This window comes from Sorex araneus, chromosome 2 (genome assembly GCF_027595985.1).
Source record: "Sorex araneus isolate mSorAra2 chromosome 2, mSorAra2.pri, whole genome shotgun sequence".
Lineage (NCBI taxonomy): Eukaryota > Metazoa > Chordata > Mammalia > Eulipotyphla > Soricidae > Sorex > Sorex araneus.
Window position 1 is genome coordinate 363,468,157 of NC_073303.1, and position 17,338 is coordinate 363,485,494.

Below are 17,338 nucleotides of genomic sequence, written 5' to 3' on the forward strand. Positions count from 1 at the left end.
TTCGAGCAAGTTGAGAGATTTACTGCTATTATTTACAACACACATGTACTAGAATAACAATAATTTTTCAATCAAAACTTGAGTAGAACGCACTGAGACCTTTTATACCATCATAAATTAGCTTTCAACTGCTCAGATTTCCACCATTAAACAGTCCTATGGGATAGTGAAAACAGAAAGAAATCAAAGGATGTTATTGGAAAGGTTCATCTGGAAACCCAGACTTCCCTCAACTACATGTAGCTTTCTCGAGGAGCAAAAAGACACCTAAACACTAGTACTAAAGTTTGCACCTTGATAAATGCACCAAGTTTGACGATTCAACTTGAACACACTACTTTGCAGAAAACACACTAAACCTGCGAAGCGCATTAAACCGACTAATAAAGGCACAACCCCTTTCACAAAAGTTCACACCACAACAGAATTATCTATCATTGCGAGGAGACAGGCCCATTTTTATCTAAAATATTCACTAGGATGACTTCATTGACCTTCACTTGTAAAACTACCGTGGCGAAACTGAAGATGGTAAAAGTGCACTATGCCTCAGAAAAACAAAATTCCCATGCAGATTCAGTACCATGGAATGGCAATAACTCCACATGGTTTAGAAAACATCCCTTTATGTTCTATTACCAAGCAAAGATTATCAATAGCTCTGTGTAATCTGAAATTACTACGGTGAGCTATTCAGAAATCCAAGTTCCCCAAACAGGATATTAACCTAGGCTTGAATTTTCCCTTCCACAATAAGAGATCAGGTTTGCACAAACTTCAGCATAATTTTAAAATGAGTCTTACTTTGTATTCTGGAATTGACAAAAGGTGGAGAGAGATTGTCGTGTGACCCAAGGTCCCTGCTGGTCATGTGGTCATAGGGAGTCCCATCTCCATAGTTCTGTAAATAAAATAATGGTATTAGTTTTAATTAAGACACAAAGCAATCTATACATAAATTTTGTTTTGTGCTGGCATCTCTCTGACCGGAAGAAACTGTAGCGTACCATTTCCACCAAGAAATCTGATCATAAGAAATCTATAAAACTAGGATAGTTTTCCAAAGGGCTGGAACATGTGTCTTGCATGCACGAGGCCCTGAGTCCAATAACTGATACTACATGGCCCTAGGGCATTGCCAAGCTTAGCCCTGGTGTTGCCCTCACACCGTCAGCAGAGCCCTGGTAACCCCCGAGCACTGCCAAGCCTGAGCAAGCCGACCAAAGCCTGGAGCTATCACACTGAAACTGCAAGGCTGAGTGTCACTTGGAGCGGTCCCTCAAGTCCCAAGCAGTGCTGGTAGGCCCCAAAAGAAAAAGCGGGTGGGAGGAAAAATAACAAAACTTGAATGTTTAAAGGCAGTTGGTAACAAAGAACTCAAGCTTTCGAAGTTCAAATTTTCCTCATAACAGCTACTGAAATCTTGGGAATAATAATGTGACCAACTACATACAGCTGTTGACAAGAGGACCCACAGATTGGAATGAATTGCCTTTGAAACACCAAGGGAAAGCTATTGAAACAGCAACATTTGGTTCTATATTATGGAAATTTCAGTGACTTGTTAGTGTAGTTTTAAGAAAATGAAATTCTTTTATAAATAATTAATACATGAGAGTGTTAGGACTATTACAATATGACTAGGAATAAACATCAAAACTTTAGCCTAAATTAATATTTCTGGACTTGAACAAAATATAGTACAAAATAGTTCTGAAGCGGATATTAAATTCTAGCCAAAATGTGTCATTACTATCAATACCTCAAGGCTGAGGCCAGAGATATAATTCAGGGGTTAAGATGCTAGCCTTGAAGATGGAGCGATGGTACAGCGGGAAGGACAGTTGCCTTGTACGCAGCCAACCCGGGTTCAATTCCCAACATCTCATACGGTCCCCCAAGCACTGCCAGGAAGAATTCCTGAGTGCAAAGCCAGGAGTAACCCCTGAGCATCACCGGGTGTGCCCCCCCCCACAAAAAAAAAAAGATGCTAGCTTTGCACGTGGCCAATTCTGGCACCACAGTCATGGCTAAACCTGCCTACACATTGCTAAGTGGGCCTTCCTCAAGAAAAAAAATAAAACCAAAAACTCACATTGCTTTAATTGGCAATGTTTTATTCAAATGATGTCTTTCAATTATCCAATCACTTATTGTGAATAGAGGAATCTTGCAATAATAGAAAGAATTAAAATCATCTATATTTCTTTGATTAAAATTTTAGTCTACTAACGTGTGTAATAAGGTGGTCCTCCAAAAAAATTATACCATTCTGCTCAGGTGGCTGCGCTGCCCATAAAGTCCAAGTCAAATTTACTCAGAGGTGTCGGTTGGCATATTAGCCAAAGGGCAGAATCTGCCCACACATAAAAGACGAATGCTGGATGAACAATAAAAATGCATGTGACCTCACTAGAGAATTATTAGAACCCCTAAGATTTCAAGCAACCCCTTTTCAACTGCCATTTTTTATTCATTAAAGTCTGGATGATACTATAATCTAATACTGCCCATATGTCAATATATAACAAGATGTTGCATTTAAAACACCCTAGTCCTAGTCTAGGTTTTAGAATCATCCTATTCCAGATACAGCATCATATTTATGATTACTCACTGTGTCTCTATCCTAGAAAGCCCACTAAAATTTTAACATACATTATCTAATTTAAAACTCAGCACAGTGCTGCAAGGCAGCTGCTAATATGGTCATCTTGTGATGAGAGACAAAGACAAGAAAAGGTTGCCCTGGAAAGTTAGCTGCAACAGTTTGCCTTGTGAAAACGCCATGGTTTTAGAAAGTATGTTACAAAATACTGATCAAAATTATTCACCAACATGTTCTCTGGGAAAAAAAATAACGGCAGGATATTTTTCAAAAATGCAATAGATGTCAGATTGATTCTAAACGGACTTTGTTCTCAGAAATACAGGTGAAAGGATTATGTGTTTTAAACTGAGAATCATAAGAAATTAATAAAGTGTGAATGAACTAAACAATAGAGGGAAGTACTGTCATCGCCTCCACCTTCTGTCAAGGGGAATAGATTTATTTCTGCAAGTGCAGGCTGTAACATAAGGAGCAGGAAAGATTTCCTTAACCCAGTCATATTATGCTTAGAACGCCAAACTCAACAGCTGGCACGAGTTCACCAAAGTTACTGGTAAGCTTGAAGATCCTGCTGTCCCCCGAAGACTAGAGTGAGGACCACAAGGTCAAAGGACAGGTGGAAACGGTTAACTGTAGCTTGCTGACAGTTCAGTAGCCTACTGTTATTTTGAAAGCTTCGTTACTGCTCTTGCCTCATGCCAAAAGAGACGACACCCCCATTTTAGAATTTAGTCAATTCTTATCATCAAAACATTACCTACTCCCTGTCCAATGCCTCAACTAACAGGGGTAAGGAGAGAAGAAGAGTGTCAGATAGTGACTTTTTTTTAAATTGTATTCTGCTATCTATTTTAAATTAAAAAACATCATGGCAATATTACTAAATCTAAGTGGATTTAATAGGCCATTTAACCTAAATGACCTAGAAATTCAGGTAACAACCAATTATATACAAGAATCTTACACATTTAACTTGGAAGAAACATTTAAGAATCCCTGGTTTTATTTCATTTAACAAATTAGGAAAATGGAAGAGCAAAGAAGAGAAAATAACATGCCTAAGATTTACATATACGAAAACACACGTAACCTAACATTGCACCCCCAGACCCTTAGATGATCTTCCCCATTACACCCAAAACAATAACAAATCCTGAAGGAACTAATAACAAACATTTATTTTTATTTCATCCAAATAAATTAGTGAGCCCAAGTGGTAACTAGAAGCCTCACAGGTAGAATAATAATATGTATACAAAGTGAAATCAATTTGGATTTGTGACATAGATTATGCCAGTAGAACACAACCTCAAACCATGTCTTTAGAATTATTTCTAAATCTATTGACACAAAAACCATACAAGGATATTAGGACTTTGGGAGCTGTGCCAGCACCAACATATAACTTTCTGTAATACCAGATCAATAACCGGCAAAGAATAAGCAAATATTGAATAAAGGACTTTCCTTGTACTTAGCCAAAGAGAAACAGGTGCTATTTTCAATGATGTGATCCAATAAGAGAATTAAAAACTGCCAAAGACAAGTGGATCCACATTAAAGTAGAATGCTTATATATCTGTCAGTTCTGTGCATGTGAGAGGGAAAGAAGTGACCTTCGGTTTGTCAATTTACATATACGGGATGTCTGGTTTCAGGGAGAAAAGATTAGATATACTTACCCTGGACGGGCTTGGATGTCCTCCGTTCCCCCAGGACCCTGAGCTACTTCTGTCTTCTACATCTAGGGACAAGAGAAAAGTTCTTTAGGCTTTCTTGCAATAATTCTTTCTTTTTGTAGGTGCAATTTTAAATTAATGTTTCAAATTAATCTCCTGTTGCCTTTAATTAAGATTCAAGCATGAGGCTACCATGATGATAGTGGCTTCTGACCCATCTACTTAAATGAACTCATTTAAATTCACAGCAGAAATGAACTGGACCCTCAGGAACCAGAGGTACGAACATAAAAATTACTTCCATCCTTCACAATGTTTCATAGCCTCCACATTTACAGACAAGAAACTATACCTACAATTTTATTAAAAGCTTTTGGGTGAAGTAAGTTTGGAAATATACTAGCATGACCTTAATACCAAAACATATTAAATTAGGACTGGAGCAGTAGCACAACGGGTAGGGTGTTTGCTTTGCACGCAGCCAACCTGGATTCAATTCCTCCGTCCCTCTCAGAGAGCCTGGCAAGCTACCGAGAGTATCCCGCCGCCCGAATGGCAGAGCCTAGAAAGCTACTCGTGGCATATTCGATATGCCAAAGACAGTAACAATAAGTCTCACAATGGAAACGTTATTGGTGCCCGCTTGAGCAAATCGATGAACAATGGGACGACGGTGCTACAGTGCTACAGCCATACTAATAATGAAACATCCAACCATAATGCTTTTGTGCTTTTTGTTCTCAAGTCAACGTTTACCATGCCAAACACAGGGCATGCAACAAATCAGATGAAAATCCAAACGAAAAAAATATATATATCCCGTACTCTATGTTCATCACTGCATTACAAAGAATTTAGGAAGAGAACACTGTCTCGATTTAAAAAATAATAATAATAGTAAACATTGTACTTGGTTTAAAATCCTCAATCTGGGCATTGAAATGATGTGGAAATGAAAGTGATTAAAGCGAGCTTTTATTTTGCTAGTTGGTTAAGAGAAAACAAGAACTACTGGAAAGTTAAAATTTATTTAAACTCTACCGAGGAAGCTCTAATGCTGACCAGAGTACTCAATGAGCAATCAATTCTGCAAGGGGCAAATACACAGGATGAAAGGTAGAACAGAAAAAGTTACTGTTTCGTTTGCTTAAAACATAAAAGTGTTCTAAAGATCAGTCACTCTATATTTAGAAATGACTGAGATTTCTGATGAAAGGCCCTTTATAAGTATAAAAAGTTTCACTGTTCTATTATTTTGATCACGGTTGGTAACAGACGGCCATCACAAACTTCCTCTGACAGAACTGGAAGAGGAGGTGTGAAACTTCGGTTCAGGAGACATAATACCATTTATTGTGTTTCCTAACATTTCAATGATACTGTTTATTCTCTTAACGCATCACTGTCTTTCCTTTTATTACTGCTAGTTTATTATCAGCATAAGTAGTCATACTAATAATTGGTTAACTTGGGGTACGGTAGAATACAAACTGTTCTGGAATAATTGAAGAGATAAAATAGCAACTATTACTATTAAACAATTCAAAGCAACTATTAACACAAAAACTGAATTCTCTTTTTTAAAAAATAACAAATATTTATATTTCCTTAGTTGCTACTCCAGAAGTTAATATAACCCCAAACAGATATTCCCTTAAATTTACTTAAAATCAGTGACTGCGATCTTTACGAAATACAGCCAGTCGGCAGAGAAAGTGCAGGTAATTTCCCAAACTCTGCTGTTCAACAACTCTACACACTGGCCTCTCCTGGCCAGGCTCAACTCAAAGTACAGGAAGATGGGAGTTGTAGCACTTAAAAACAAGTTTTGTAAGTTACATGATTCTCTCTTTCCTTAACCAAAAATCTTGTATTTTCAAGCAAAAAAAAAAAAAAAAAGATTGAATTACAAAATTTCTCCACACCACTTACATTTTTTAGGTTTGCTTATCTGATTTGTCTTTCATTCAAAACAGAGATGGACTGCCTCCATGCCCTTGGACCAAAAGTAATGAAGGAGCCAAACTAAATCCCAAACTAAAGCCAAACTAAATCTATCACAAGATTTCATAGCTTGAACCCATTTTCACTTGTCAAACTTCAAAATGTGTCATTTGGGCCGGCGCGGATAGTACCGCAGCGGGTAGGACATTTGCCTTATAAGTGGCTGAGCCGTGTTCGATCTCCAGCATCCCATATGGTCCCCTGAGCACTGCCAGGAGTAATTCCTGAGTGCAGAGCCAGGAGTGACCCCTGAGCATTGCTGGGTCTGATTCATAAAGAAATAAAAAAGTGTCATTTATTTTATTTACTGCTGTATTGTTGATTCCTCCGTCCCTCTCAGAGAGCCCGGCAAGCTACCAAGAGTATCTCTCCCGCACGACAGAGCCTGGCAAGCTCCCGTGCCACATTTGATATGCCCAAAACAGTAACAACAAGTCTCACAATGGAGACGTTACTGGTGCCCACTTGAGCAAATCGATGAGCAAAGGGATGACAGTGAGAGTGATACAGTGATTTATTGTTAGAGGGGCTTGCCTAGAGGTGCTTCAGGATTCTGAGGGGAAGGGGGTCACAACCAACACTCGGGTGCTTAAGGTATGTGCTTTGATCCTTTGTATCTACCTGCTCCAAGAGGATTTTAGATATTATAAGTAGGCGGAGAAGAGCAGGAAAGGAGACTCCACACATCAGCACTTAAAGGCAGTTTTTGCCCTCGGTGTTATATGACAGCTTAGAGACACAGTTGGTGGTCACAGTTAGACAAAAGGGGAGGAGCACTCCTGGCATTGAGTGGGGTGGAGAACAGAGGTAGTGGGAAGCGTTGAAAGAGCCACAGCAACCAAAAATGTCCTGGGCCCAAATGTTAGACTGCACCACGATTGAGAAGTTCTGTAGCAAAGGTGGCATGGGGGGCTAGAAGGGGGGGGGGGGAATGTATACAAATGCCAAAGAGATGGACCCAGCTGGAGAATATAAAACCCAAAGAGTCTGAGTTATAATTCAGTACAAACTCCTACAAAATTAGTGTTTTGTGCATTTTAACCCAGCCTGGAGTTGGCGTGCTGCTAGCGAGCCTTCCTGTACATCTTCTGTCCACGGAATAGAGAGGAAAGTATGGTCACCCAAGCAGCCTGCTAATTAGCAGGCAGATAAAACACATCAAAACTTGAGTATTCCCAACTGGGCAATTTCAAAAGCGAGCAATCCACTAATTAAAAATGCTGGAAGTCTAGCTTTTTCAAAACAGGTTAAATACTGGCTGGGTTTCTTCACAAATAGATTCGCAACCAATCAGATCCGGCTGCTCTTTTCCCATATCTATTTTTCTCATTTTCTGACCTCATGCTGCTCCCTCTTCCTTTCTACTTCCTTCCTCTCATTGCTCTCTTTTTCCTTCTCTCGGCCTCTGCTAGATCTAGGGCAGAGATTCCTACACTCCTATGGCCTATCACCCTCTTTTCAGGAAAAAAAATATATATCACTCAATGCCCCACTATAAATCTACCTTTAAGCAAACAAATAAGAAACATCCTCCATTTGCACCCGAGGTTGGCCAAATCCCCACTGGATGGCTCCAGTACACCCCTGGGGACTGTAATACCCACTTCGGGAAATGCCAATCTACAGGAACAATCCCTAGCTCTGTAATACTAGTCAAAGAATTATCTGATCTTCAAAAAAAATGTCAAGCATAACTGATGCTCATTTTTTTCCTAGAAGGAGAAGCAAAGCAATAGCATGGGTCTGTGCAAAACCATCATGAATGTAAACAGGTTACTGCAAGCCATTTGTTGCAATCTACCTTTCCCCCAAACTTCATCAGATCTGCCAGTGAGCCAGCAATTTCTTAAAAACTATTCTAACACATCTCCAAGCTCATCTAAGGATAATATATATAAATAAATCATCATCTGGCATGTTCATTTCAAAATCTCAGAGTCCACCACAGACCGGATCTATGAAGGCAGAACTAGAGCCAAAAGAAGTATTCTATTTAACAAGGTCCCCAAGGCATTTTCACGTTCACAGGAGTCTGTGATTTACTCTCCTGGGGACACAAGATACAGACACGCCCATTAACAGTTGCCCGTCTCACTCTGTCTTGAACATCTTGTCCAGTTAACTGGTTTCAGCAGCATTCAGTATATACACTGCCTTCTGCATCCCATCCATTCTGGCCTAGATATACATTTTCTGCGAGTTCTGTACACGGCCAACATTTAAGTCATTTCATATTCTCTCTGATGGTGTATTTGACATGCACACACTTTCATACTTCCACATTTTTGTAACAGCTCTCCCTTCGGCCTAAACTCAATTTCTGGGGGGCACAAGTAGCTAATATTAAATAGCTTAAGTATGACTGACATTATGTTGGAGTTAAGTGCATCAAAACACTAAGCCCCATTTCCTATATGAAAAAAACAATGACAGAATTAAAAAAAAAAAAAAAGCACCTCTCCCATGGTGTCAGTTAATGGCAGATATGGAATCCAAGAAAATGAAGTTAAGTCTATTTTTCCGGGGCAATATTCAGGTGCTTCATGACCAGCTCAAAGTTTATATCAAGTCACTTCTCCCCAGTCACAGTGAATGTCATCAGGAATATATGCCTACTCTTGTGTCTATGAGAGATTACAGACTGAGATACAACAGAAAGTAAACAAAATGATTATTTGAAGAAATCAAGGGACTGAAAATACAAGGAGACAAACCAGAGACAGGATGTGATGCTCAATATGTACTCAGTGACTGACGGACTGTTTGCTAGAAAAGGGTCAAAATTCTAGAAGCTACCGAGTGGGCAAAGGAAAAGAGTGAAATGGGGTTTATAATGAGGGTCAGACAGAAGCACACAAATTGTCTTGAGAAAAGTGTAACTAATCTTGGTACTAAAACCAGGCAGAAAAAGTTTGCAGAACTCACAACAAAGAGGATATAATGAGACTCAGTGGTGTTCTCCACAGTATCAACAATAAGCACAGTAATGAAATTTGTATGGTTGACTCAATATGATAATTATATCAAACTTATTATGCAAATAACCATCTGGGTTAACCACCATACAGCTACAGAGCTACAAATTTCCATCCAACCAAACCGTCATATATGTTCCTCCCAAGGAAGAGACATGCTTTCCCATGTATGTTCCTCTCAATATCTTATTTGATAAAATTCTGGAGGTAGACTCAAATTTTTCTTATGAAAATCAGTCAAAACACAAACAGAGATACAAGAAACAGTATCTTGGTAGAGTGTTCCTATATAGATGGTGAACCCAACCAGTATACAATCAGTCAAAACACAAACAGAAATATAAGAAACAGTATCTTGGCAGAGTGTTCATATCTAGATGGTGAACCCAACCAGTACACAAGACAAATTGTGACACTGGAGTCACACATTAAGGCAACCAGAGCAACAAATGAAAATTGCCTGGACTGAAAGCTGTCTGAATACTGAGTTCTGGCGAGTCTCTAGTTATCTAGAACCTTCTCTGTCTACAATGGTTTCAGCAGTAGCTACGGGGCAGCTGGGCAGTGGGGAGGAAAGGGGAAAGGATGGTTGAACTTATCCTTCCAAAAGTCTGAAATGGACACAACTGTCCAAGATATGTCTGAATTATTTTACTTTAAAGTCAAATGTAAGTAAGTTGAGTGGTATTAGCAGTGGTTTTAGGAAGCAAAGGGATGACTCATATATTTTTATGTCATTTTAGAAGATCCTCTTGACATCTCAGTGCCCAAACACCAAAGTGAGGTTTACAAGGAACCAAGACCAAAGACACTGACTAGAGAAAAGATGCACATACACGCTTTTTAATTTCTGGGATTCCCATCAACGTAGCCATTAAACAGATGATTTGGCCACTCACAGCTCCAATTTGCTCCTTCGGAAGAAGATAGGGAAAGTACCAGATAGGCTGGACAAGCAACAGAAACACTTCAAGGAGAGCTGGGGTAGAGACCCCAGTTTCAGCAGCAAGTCCACGGGAACCAACTCTTTGGTTCCGTTTATAAACTCACTTTTGTCAAGTGTAAAGGAAGTGATTGTGATTTTCAGAATGAAAATAGGGCACATTCGTATATTTGGACACTTCTTCCCCAGGTGCCTAAAATTGATAGGTAAAATCTGTTCTCAGTCTTCTTGAAACACTGATGATCTAATAACACAGTGAAAAACTACGGTGACAAACCCCAAAGTGAGAGCTGGAACCCGGAGAGGAAGAAAAGACATTTTCTCCCCTGAAAACATTATTGGACTAAAATATTTTGTGGCTTCTTAGGGTTAAGGCAAAAGAAGTGAAAAACCAGGATTTACCCATCTATCTAAAATAGAAGTATTTTATTATTTTTTTAAAAAAGGGACAGAGGAATCAAACCCGGGTCGGCCACGTGCAAGGCAAACACCCTACCCTATGTGCAATCGCTCTAGCCCTTATTCACTGTACCACTGTCATCCCTTTGTTGGTCGATTTACTCGAGTGGGCACCAGTAACGTTTCTCTTACACTGAGCCCTGAGATTTTAGCAGCCTCTCCTTACTCGTCTTTCCCAAGGACTGGAGGCTCTTTCAGGGTCAGGAGAATGAGACCTATTGTTACTGTTTTTGGCATATCGAATACGCCGAGGGGAGCTTGCCAGGCTCTCCTGAGAGGTCAATAGACTTCCTGCAGCTTGTCAGGTTCTCCAAGAGGGAGAACTAGGCTATGAGAGGTAGCATGGCCTCACCGAGCGGCACACCTGGGTTCCTGCGCCGGCTCCCCGATGTGTGAGGCACATCCAAAGGTGTGGAGAGTGGCCCTGAGCACGGCCATGCCTGGGTTCCAGAGGTCCTCAACTGTCAAAGCTCTGCTCGAGCCAGGAAGGGAAATGCAACCCAAACCCTTCAAGGGGCCTGGTAAAGACAGCCAGGTGCGGGGTCAAGAGACTGTGTCCTAGGGCTGGAACGGGTAGCATTTGTCTTGTGCGCGCAGCCAACCCAGGTTCAATTCCCAGCATCGCATATGGTCCCCTGGGCACTGCCAAGAGTGATTCCTGAGTGCATTAGCCAGGAGTAACCCCAGTGCATCGCTGGGTGTGACCCAAAAAGCAAAAAAAAAAAAAAAAAAAAAGAGAGCGACTTCATCACTCTCTTCTGGGAGTTTGGTTTTATAGTCTCTGGATATTGGCCCTTGATGGGATTACAAGGCGCCAGGGGCACCGGCGCCTTAGTAAATTTATGTATTATGCATAAATAAATAATATTATAAATAAATAAATAAAATAAGAAGTATCTTGGGCAGGAGCAATAGCACAGTGGGTAGGGCACTTCACTTGCACTCAGCCGAGCCGGGTTCGGTTCCCAGCATCCCATATGGTCCTCTGAGCATCGCCAGGGGCAATTCCTGAGTGCAGAGCCAGGAGTGACCCCTGTGCATTGCCGGGTGTGACCCAAAAAATAAAAAAAAAATAAGAAGTATCTATCTAAAATAAGAAGATATCTCCAGTCTCAAGGAGATCTTGTTAAAGTAATTAAGTGAGTATTTGTGAAATTCTCAGGAGAGTATCTGATCCATGGTAAATAGCCAGTAACCAATACCCATCATGAATACCTAACTTACTAATATTTTTCAACATCTCAAATAGTTAAGACATACAAAAATGTAAATTTTAATTTAAGTTTTTTTCCAAGCAAATTTGAGTCTCGCATTTTCACAACTCCCAGTTGTACTAAATAGGTCAGACCTTCAAGTATTTTTTCTGAATTTAAGAAATAATCATTCGATTTTGAGCAAACAAACCTCATCTCCTCCAAGAACCTCTACAGCACAATTAGAATGAGAATTCAACTAGAATTGGTTTAATAAGTTTTTTTGACCTTAAAAATAGTCTCTGTCTCTTATGAGTGCTGCATAAATAATCCGCTGGCCAAAGGTCTGTGCCAAGAACACAGAGGGTTAAAGAAGCTAAAGCTCAATGTGAAATAAACAAGCGTGGAAGTTCTCTTAACTTTGCTGACTTTGAGTAGAGTTGTGTAGCCAAACATACGGGCTCTGAAGTCGTTCTTGAAATCAGACAACCAGCAAAGGAAATCTGCTGCATTGTTCTAAGGTTTTGCAAATTGCTAGTATGGTAGAAATATATTGATTTCTTGATGAAAGCTTCTACACACTCAAGATGCAATAGGAAACTGAAATGAAGTTCTTCTGGATAGAGAATGATTCTGAAACATGTTGAAGTCTACACTGTCTCCAATCCTTCTCTCTGCAACAGACACTATTAAATATCCTCCACACCATCACGAAGACTCAGACTGCATACATCTGTGGAGCCTACTAATTTCCTAGTCCAGAAAGAACCCTTGGCTGAGCCCTCCACACAAACTGAGATGGCATATGCTCTCCGTCAGTGCCAGATGAATTTAGAGTTCAAAATATTTCATCAGCAAAGAGCGTGTTAAGGATGTGCACATTTTCATTAGCACCCAGTGTAATAAGAGCTCTAAGTAGAGAAATTTGAAGTAAATTTGAGTACGAGCACAGAGGAAAGGTTGAGGAGCTTTGAATATTGATAGATGATATCCACATAACCATGATCATTTCTTTGTTTCTCGAAGAAAGGAGATATGCCTCACGATGAATCAGATCAGCACAATCAAAATATTCCAGCCCTTCTCAAATCTGAGGGAGCAAAAAAGGTTGTGCAGAGGCAACCCACATATATTCGAGTCCAGCCCAAATAAAAAAACTAGGAAACCAGCCCAGAATTTTGTATCTTCAGATTATGGAGAGCCCTATGTAACAAATCTGAAATTTCAAAGGTCAAATACAAGATGATTTTATAGTTCACATACAAAAATGTATGAATTACATGAAGTAATATGCAAATATAACAGAGGGTAAAACTATAATAGGAAGATTTGGTCATACTTAGGCTATTCAATATATTTTTAAATTTTAATTTAAAATATGGACTTGTGTAATGCGATAAAACAGAAAAAGCATTATTATATAACACGATATTCAGATATGCAAGTAAGAAAATGCATAGCAATTGGCCCTTGAAGAGATAGTACAGCGGGTAAGGCCTTGAACACAGCCAACCCCACTGCAATTTCTGGCACCACACATGGTCCTGCAAAGACTGCCAGGGGTGATCCCTGAGCACAGAAGCACAGAGCCAGAATAAAGCCTGAGCACAGCTGCTAGTGACCTAAAATTTCTGCCCCAAAATATCAAACAAAATGAATAACTATTTTATAGCTATTATATATATGTACATTATATATGTATATGGTATACCTATGCAGGTATCATAACTATGGTATACATATGTGTACGATATATGCACATATATATCATAGCTATGGATTTTGATTTTTTAATATCTGTATACTACATAATATGTATATCTGCACATGGATATATGTGTGTCATAACTATGCATTTTTGGGGGGTATATATCAGCGGTATTCCTGACTCTGAAATCAGAAACTGATTAGAAAATTTACAATGAGTTAGACCACTAGTGTGGCCCAAAAGTTGAGAAAAAGGGGAGGGGCATAAAAGTAACCTTGCAGTCCTGAAGTGAAGCTGTATCAATTCAGACAAGTTGGAAGCACCAATGGCAATCTAACTTGAATAATATCCTAATTTAAATAATCTATTGTAAAATGTGGCAGTCTGAGTGTTATTTAAATGACCGTTATTTCAAGTGTTGGAGACATCCAACCTTCCACTAAAAGTAAGTCCTTTCAGGATTGCATCGTTCCAAACAACAGCTTAGAAAAATAGAGTATGAATAACTGGAGGCTAGAGTGTAAGAATCTGAAATGCTTCCTTGATTTGAAAAGTGATGGTTTCATAGTATTTCACCGAAAATCGGTCTTAACTAGAATAATGTAAGAATAATGTTCTTACAGAATGAACCTATTTCAAATCAGGTGAGAATAAGAATCCAAACTAAGTTATTATATTTGAAGGCTTTGAAAATAAAACATGTCACTCAATGTCACATGTCAGAACCTTCAAACTATCAAAACTAAAAGAGAACATCACTTGAGGAAATTTTTCTAGTGCTTACATACTTGGAACCATCTAAAATATATTTACACGAAGTCTGATACTGAAAATGTAGTTATTTAGAAAACAAAGTATTAAACAACAGAATTTTTTTAATACTTCAACTTCCCAATTAAATAATATACAGGATTATAGTGATACACATGTTATTATATATATATTTTTAAATCATGTAATCTTTTTCAAATCCTTAGTATAAAATAACTTAAGTTATGCAAACTGCTATCTCAAAAGTCTATTTAATAAGCAAATTTTAAATGTATTGCAAAAGAGAACTGGAATGACAGCATGGCAGGTAGGGCATTTGCCTTGCACGTGGCCGACCCGGGTTCGATTCCTCCGTCCCTCTCGGAGAGCCCAGCAAGCTACCGAGAGTATCCCACCCACACCGCAGAGCCTGACAAGCTACCCGTGGCATGTTCGATATGCCAAAAAACAGTAACAACAAGTCTCACAATGGAGACGTTACTGGTGCCCACTCAAGCAAATCCATGAACAAAGGAAAGACAGAACGATTGCAAAAGAGGAGTACAAAGAGCTTAAGTAAAACACAGTTCTTGTATTTTTTTCATTCTATCTCTTTTCTCCCTGGGGTGCCATGTGTGAGGCTCTGGGAAAGGACTGTTGGCTGAACTGAAATATCTGTAGCTGTAATTACTCTGTGGAACCACAATGGTCCACTTCTCCCAAATGGCACCCAGTCCTCCTGTTTCTTTTCCTTCTACTTCCTTTCAGACTTTTAACAAGTCTGCTTCTCCTGTTTCTTCAAATCTAATCTCATCTCACTTTCTGCTGCAGATGCTTGACTAGTACTGGTGAAGCCAATAGTTTCACATATTCAGAAATCTTCCCTAAAATCTAGTTTTCTAACAGACCCTTTTGCTTGCAATACGCACTCCCATAAGCTGATTTTTAATTCAGTCTTTCAACAACCCCATCTCCCACCTGTGTTTAACACTCCAGCCTCTGACCCAGCAATGACAAGCAATCAATCTTATATGTTATCTTCAGGGGTCATGTCTTAGTTTTAGGCCAATTTTCTTTGTATTTAGGCACAAATGTGCAAACCACACTATAGAACCCTGCAAAACATCAATGAGAAGGCTTAATTAAGTAACACTGACAGATAAATCCATTTCTTTCGCAGTAATCAAATCAAAGCAGGTTGACATAACACAGGAACTTAATACAGTTATTCCCTTGTAATTGGAAAAAGGCCCTTTACTTCTCATTAAAGCAATCTTCTGGGTATTGGCATAATAAGAAGGCTCAGAGCTTTAATACTGCCCTATAAAAATCTCAAGATAGAGACCCCTTAAGCAAGCAAGTCAGATTATCTAATTCCTTGATCACAGCAGAACATGTAGTTCTTATGGTTTTAAACTACTAATTCTTTATCTCTGTTGCAATTAAAAAGAGGTAAATCAGAATCAAACCCATACTATGATAATCTGTAAAAACGTATAAGTTGTTTACAGTTTTATACATCTATCTCCACACGCATTCAAAAGAAAATGTCCCATTAAAAATGAATTTGAAATACTTCATGAATATGAAATTATAATAGCGTGGATCAAGAAAAACTCTCATTGTTTTACTTAATGGGCTCAACAAGATGCATTTTGCCTAACTTGATCATCTGATACTCAACCAGATAGTACTACTTGGTTAATCAAAACCATAAAGTAATAAACTTTGAAGAAGAGCACTTAATTTTTATGGTATTTTAAGTTTTAGAAGCAGTAAGCCACCTGGTCAATTGATGGTGGGTTGGTCTAACTAGGCTAAAACGCAAACAAATGCAACAATATTCCATTATGTTCATATGTCTAAATGAAGCAAAATTAATTTTCATTCATTTACTCCAATTTTGAGGTTGATTTCGTTACTTATCTAATTAACTGTGCATGATCAATATCAAAATGATTCTAGCAACTCTTCCTGGAAGGATAACATACAATCTAGACTACAATTCCCAAATATGATGGCCATCAAAATCTCCCAGAAACTTAAAAAATAATAAAAATTAAAATTCCACAAGTATCCCATGTCCTGGCTCTACCACGAAACTTAAAAAAAAAATAGTCAAGAAAACTTATCAGTGGCAGAAGGTAAGAAAAAAAATTTTTAGTTTTATTTTTCCCATGTTTATCTACATTTTTAAGTTTTAAAATCACAATGCAGTCAAAATGATGTAATTTGTTATGCCCTTTACTATTTATAAATATTTTGCATTTAGTATTTTTCAAACTTAGTATTTCTTTGCATTTCCTAAGTCTAAAAGCAATATATTAATCAAAATCAGGGAACTCACTATTGATGTAATATTTGCATCTTACCCATAATCTATGTATTTCCACTTGGCATCCTCCACACCTGTACTAGAGGGCTTATTCCAGAATCACCCATTAAGCCGAATCACATTTGGCTTTCACTTATTTTTATCAGAAACAGTCCCTCACTCTTCCTTTTCATTTTGTGATAGTGGCATTCTTGAAGAATACAGGCCAACTGTTTTATAAGAGTGTTGCTCAATGTTGGTCTATCAGATGCTGCCCCATGATTATGTGTGGCTAGACCGAACACAAAAAATGACCTGTGTCTACCCCAAGATATTACACGGAAGTTCCCGTGATCTGGGGAAAACTAAGAGGGGAGGGGAGACATTAAATCATCTCCTAGTAGGCTCACCTTTATTTAGTATGCTAATTTCATCACCTGGTCACGGTACTGTGGGAATTCTCCACTGTGTAGATGGCACTTTTTTTTTTATCCCTGTGCAACTCATAAGTAATCTACGGGGAGATTTTTTAAAACGATTAAAGCTAATTTTTAGTTCTGTGTATATTAAAAAAACACGAACGTGTATAAAGTGAAAATATCTTAAACTTTTTTTTTTTTTGCTTTTTGGGTCACACCCAGCAATGCACAGGGATCACTCCTGGCTCATGCACTCAGGAATCACACCTGGCGGTGCTCAGGG

The 17,338-nt window shown here is 38.7% G+C and overlaps 1 protein-coding gene across 9 annotated transcripts in view; it reads right to left on the reverse strand.

Moving 5' to 3' along the window:
* The window catches only part of TCF4 (transcription factor 4), a 378,340-nt gene that overhangs the window by 242,104 nt on the left and 118,898 nt on the right, over window positions 1-17,338 (reverse strand). For all 9 annotated transcript variants that reach the window (XM_055126998.1, XM_004616146.2, XM_055127010.1 and 6 more), the window contains 2 exons: window positions 4,294-4,355; window positions 805-901 (listed from right to left, as the gene is read on the reverse strand). In XM_055126998.1, coding sequence (XP_054982973.1) covers window positions 805-901; window positions 4,294-4,355 — 159 coding nt within the window. The remainder of the gene's footprint in view (window positions 1-804; window positions 902-4,293; window positions 4,356-17,338) is intronic.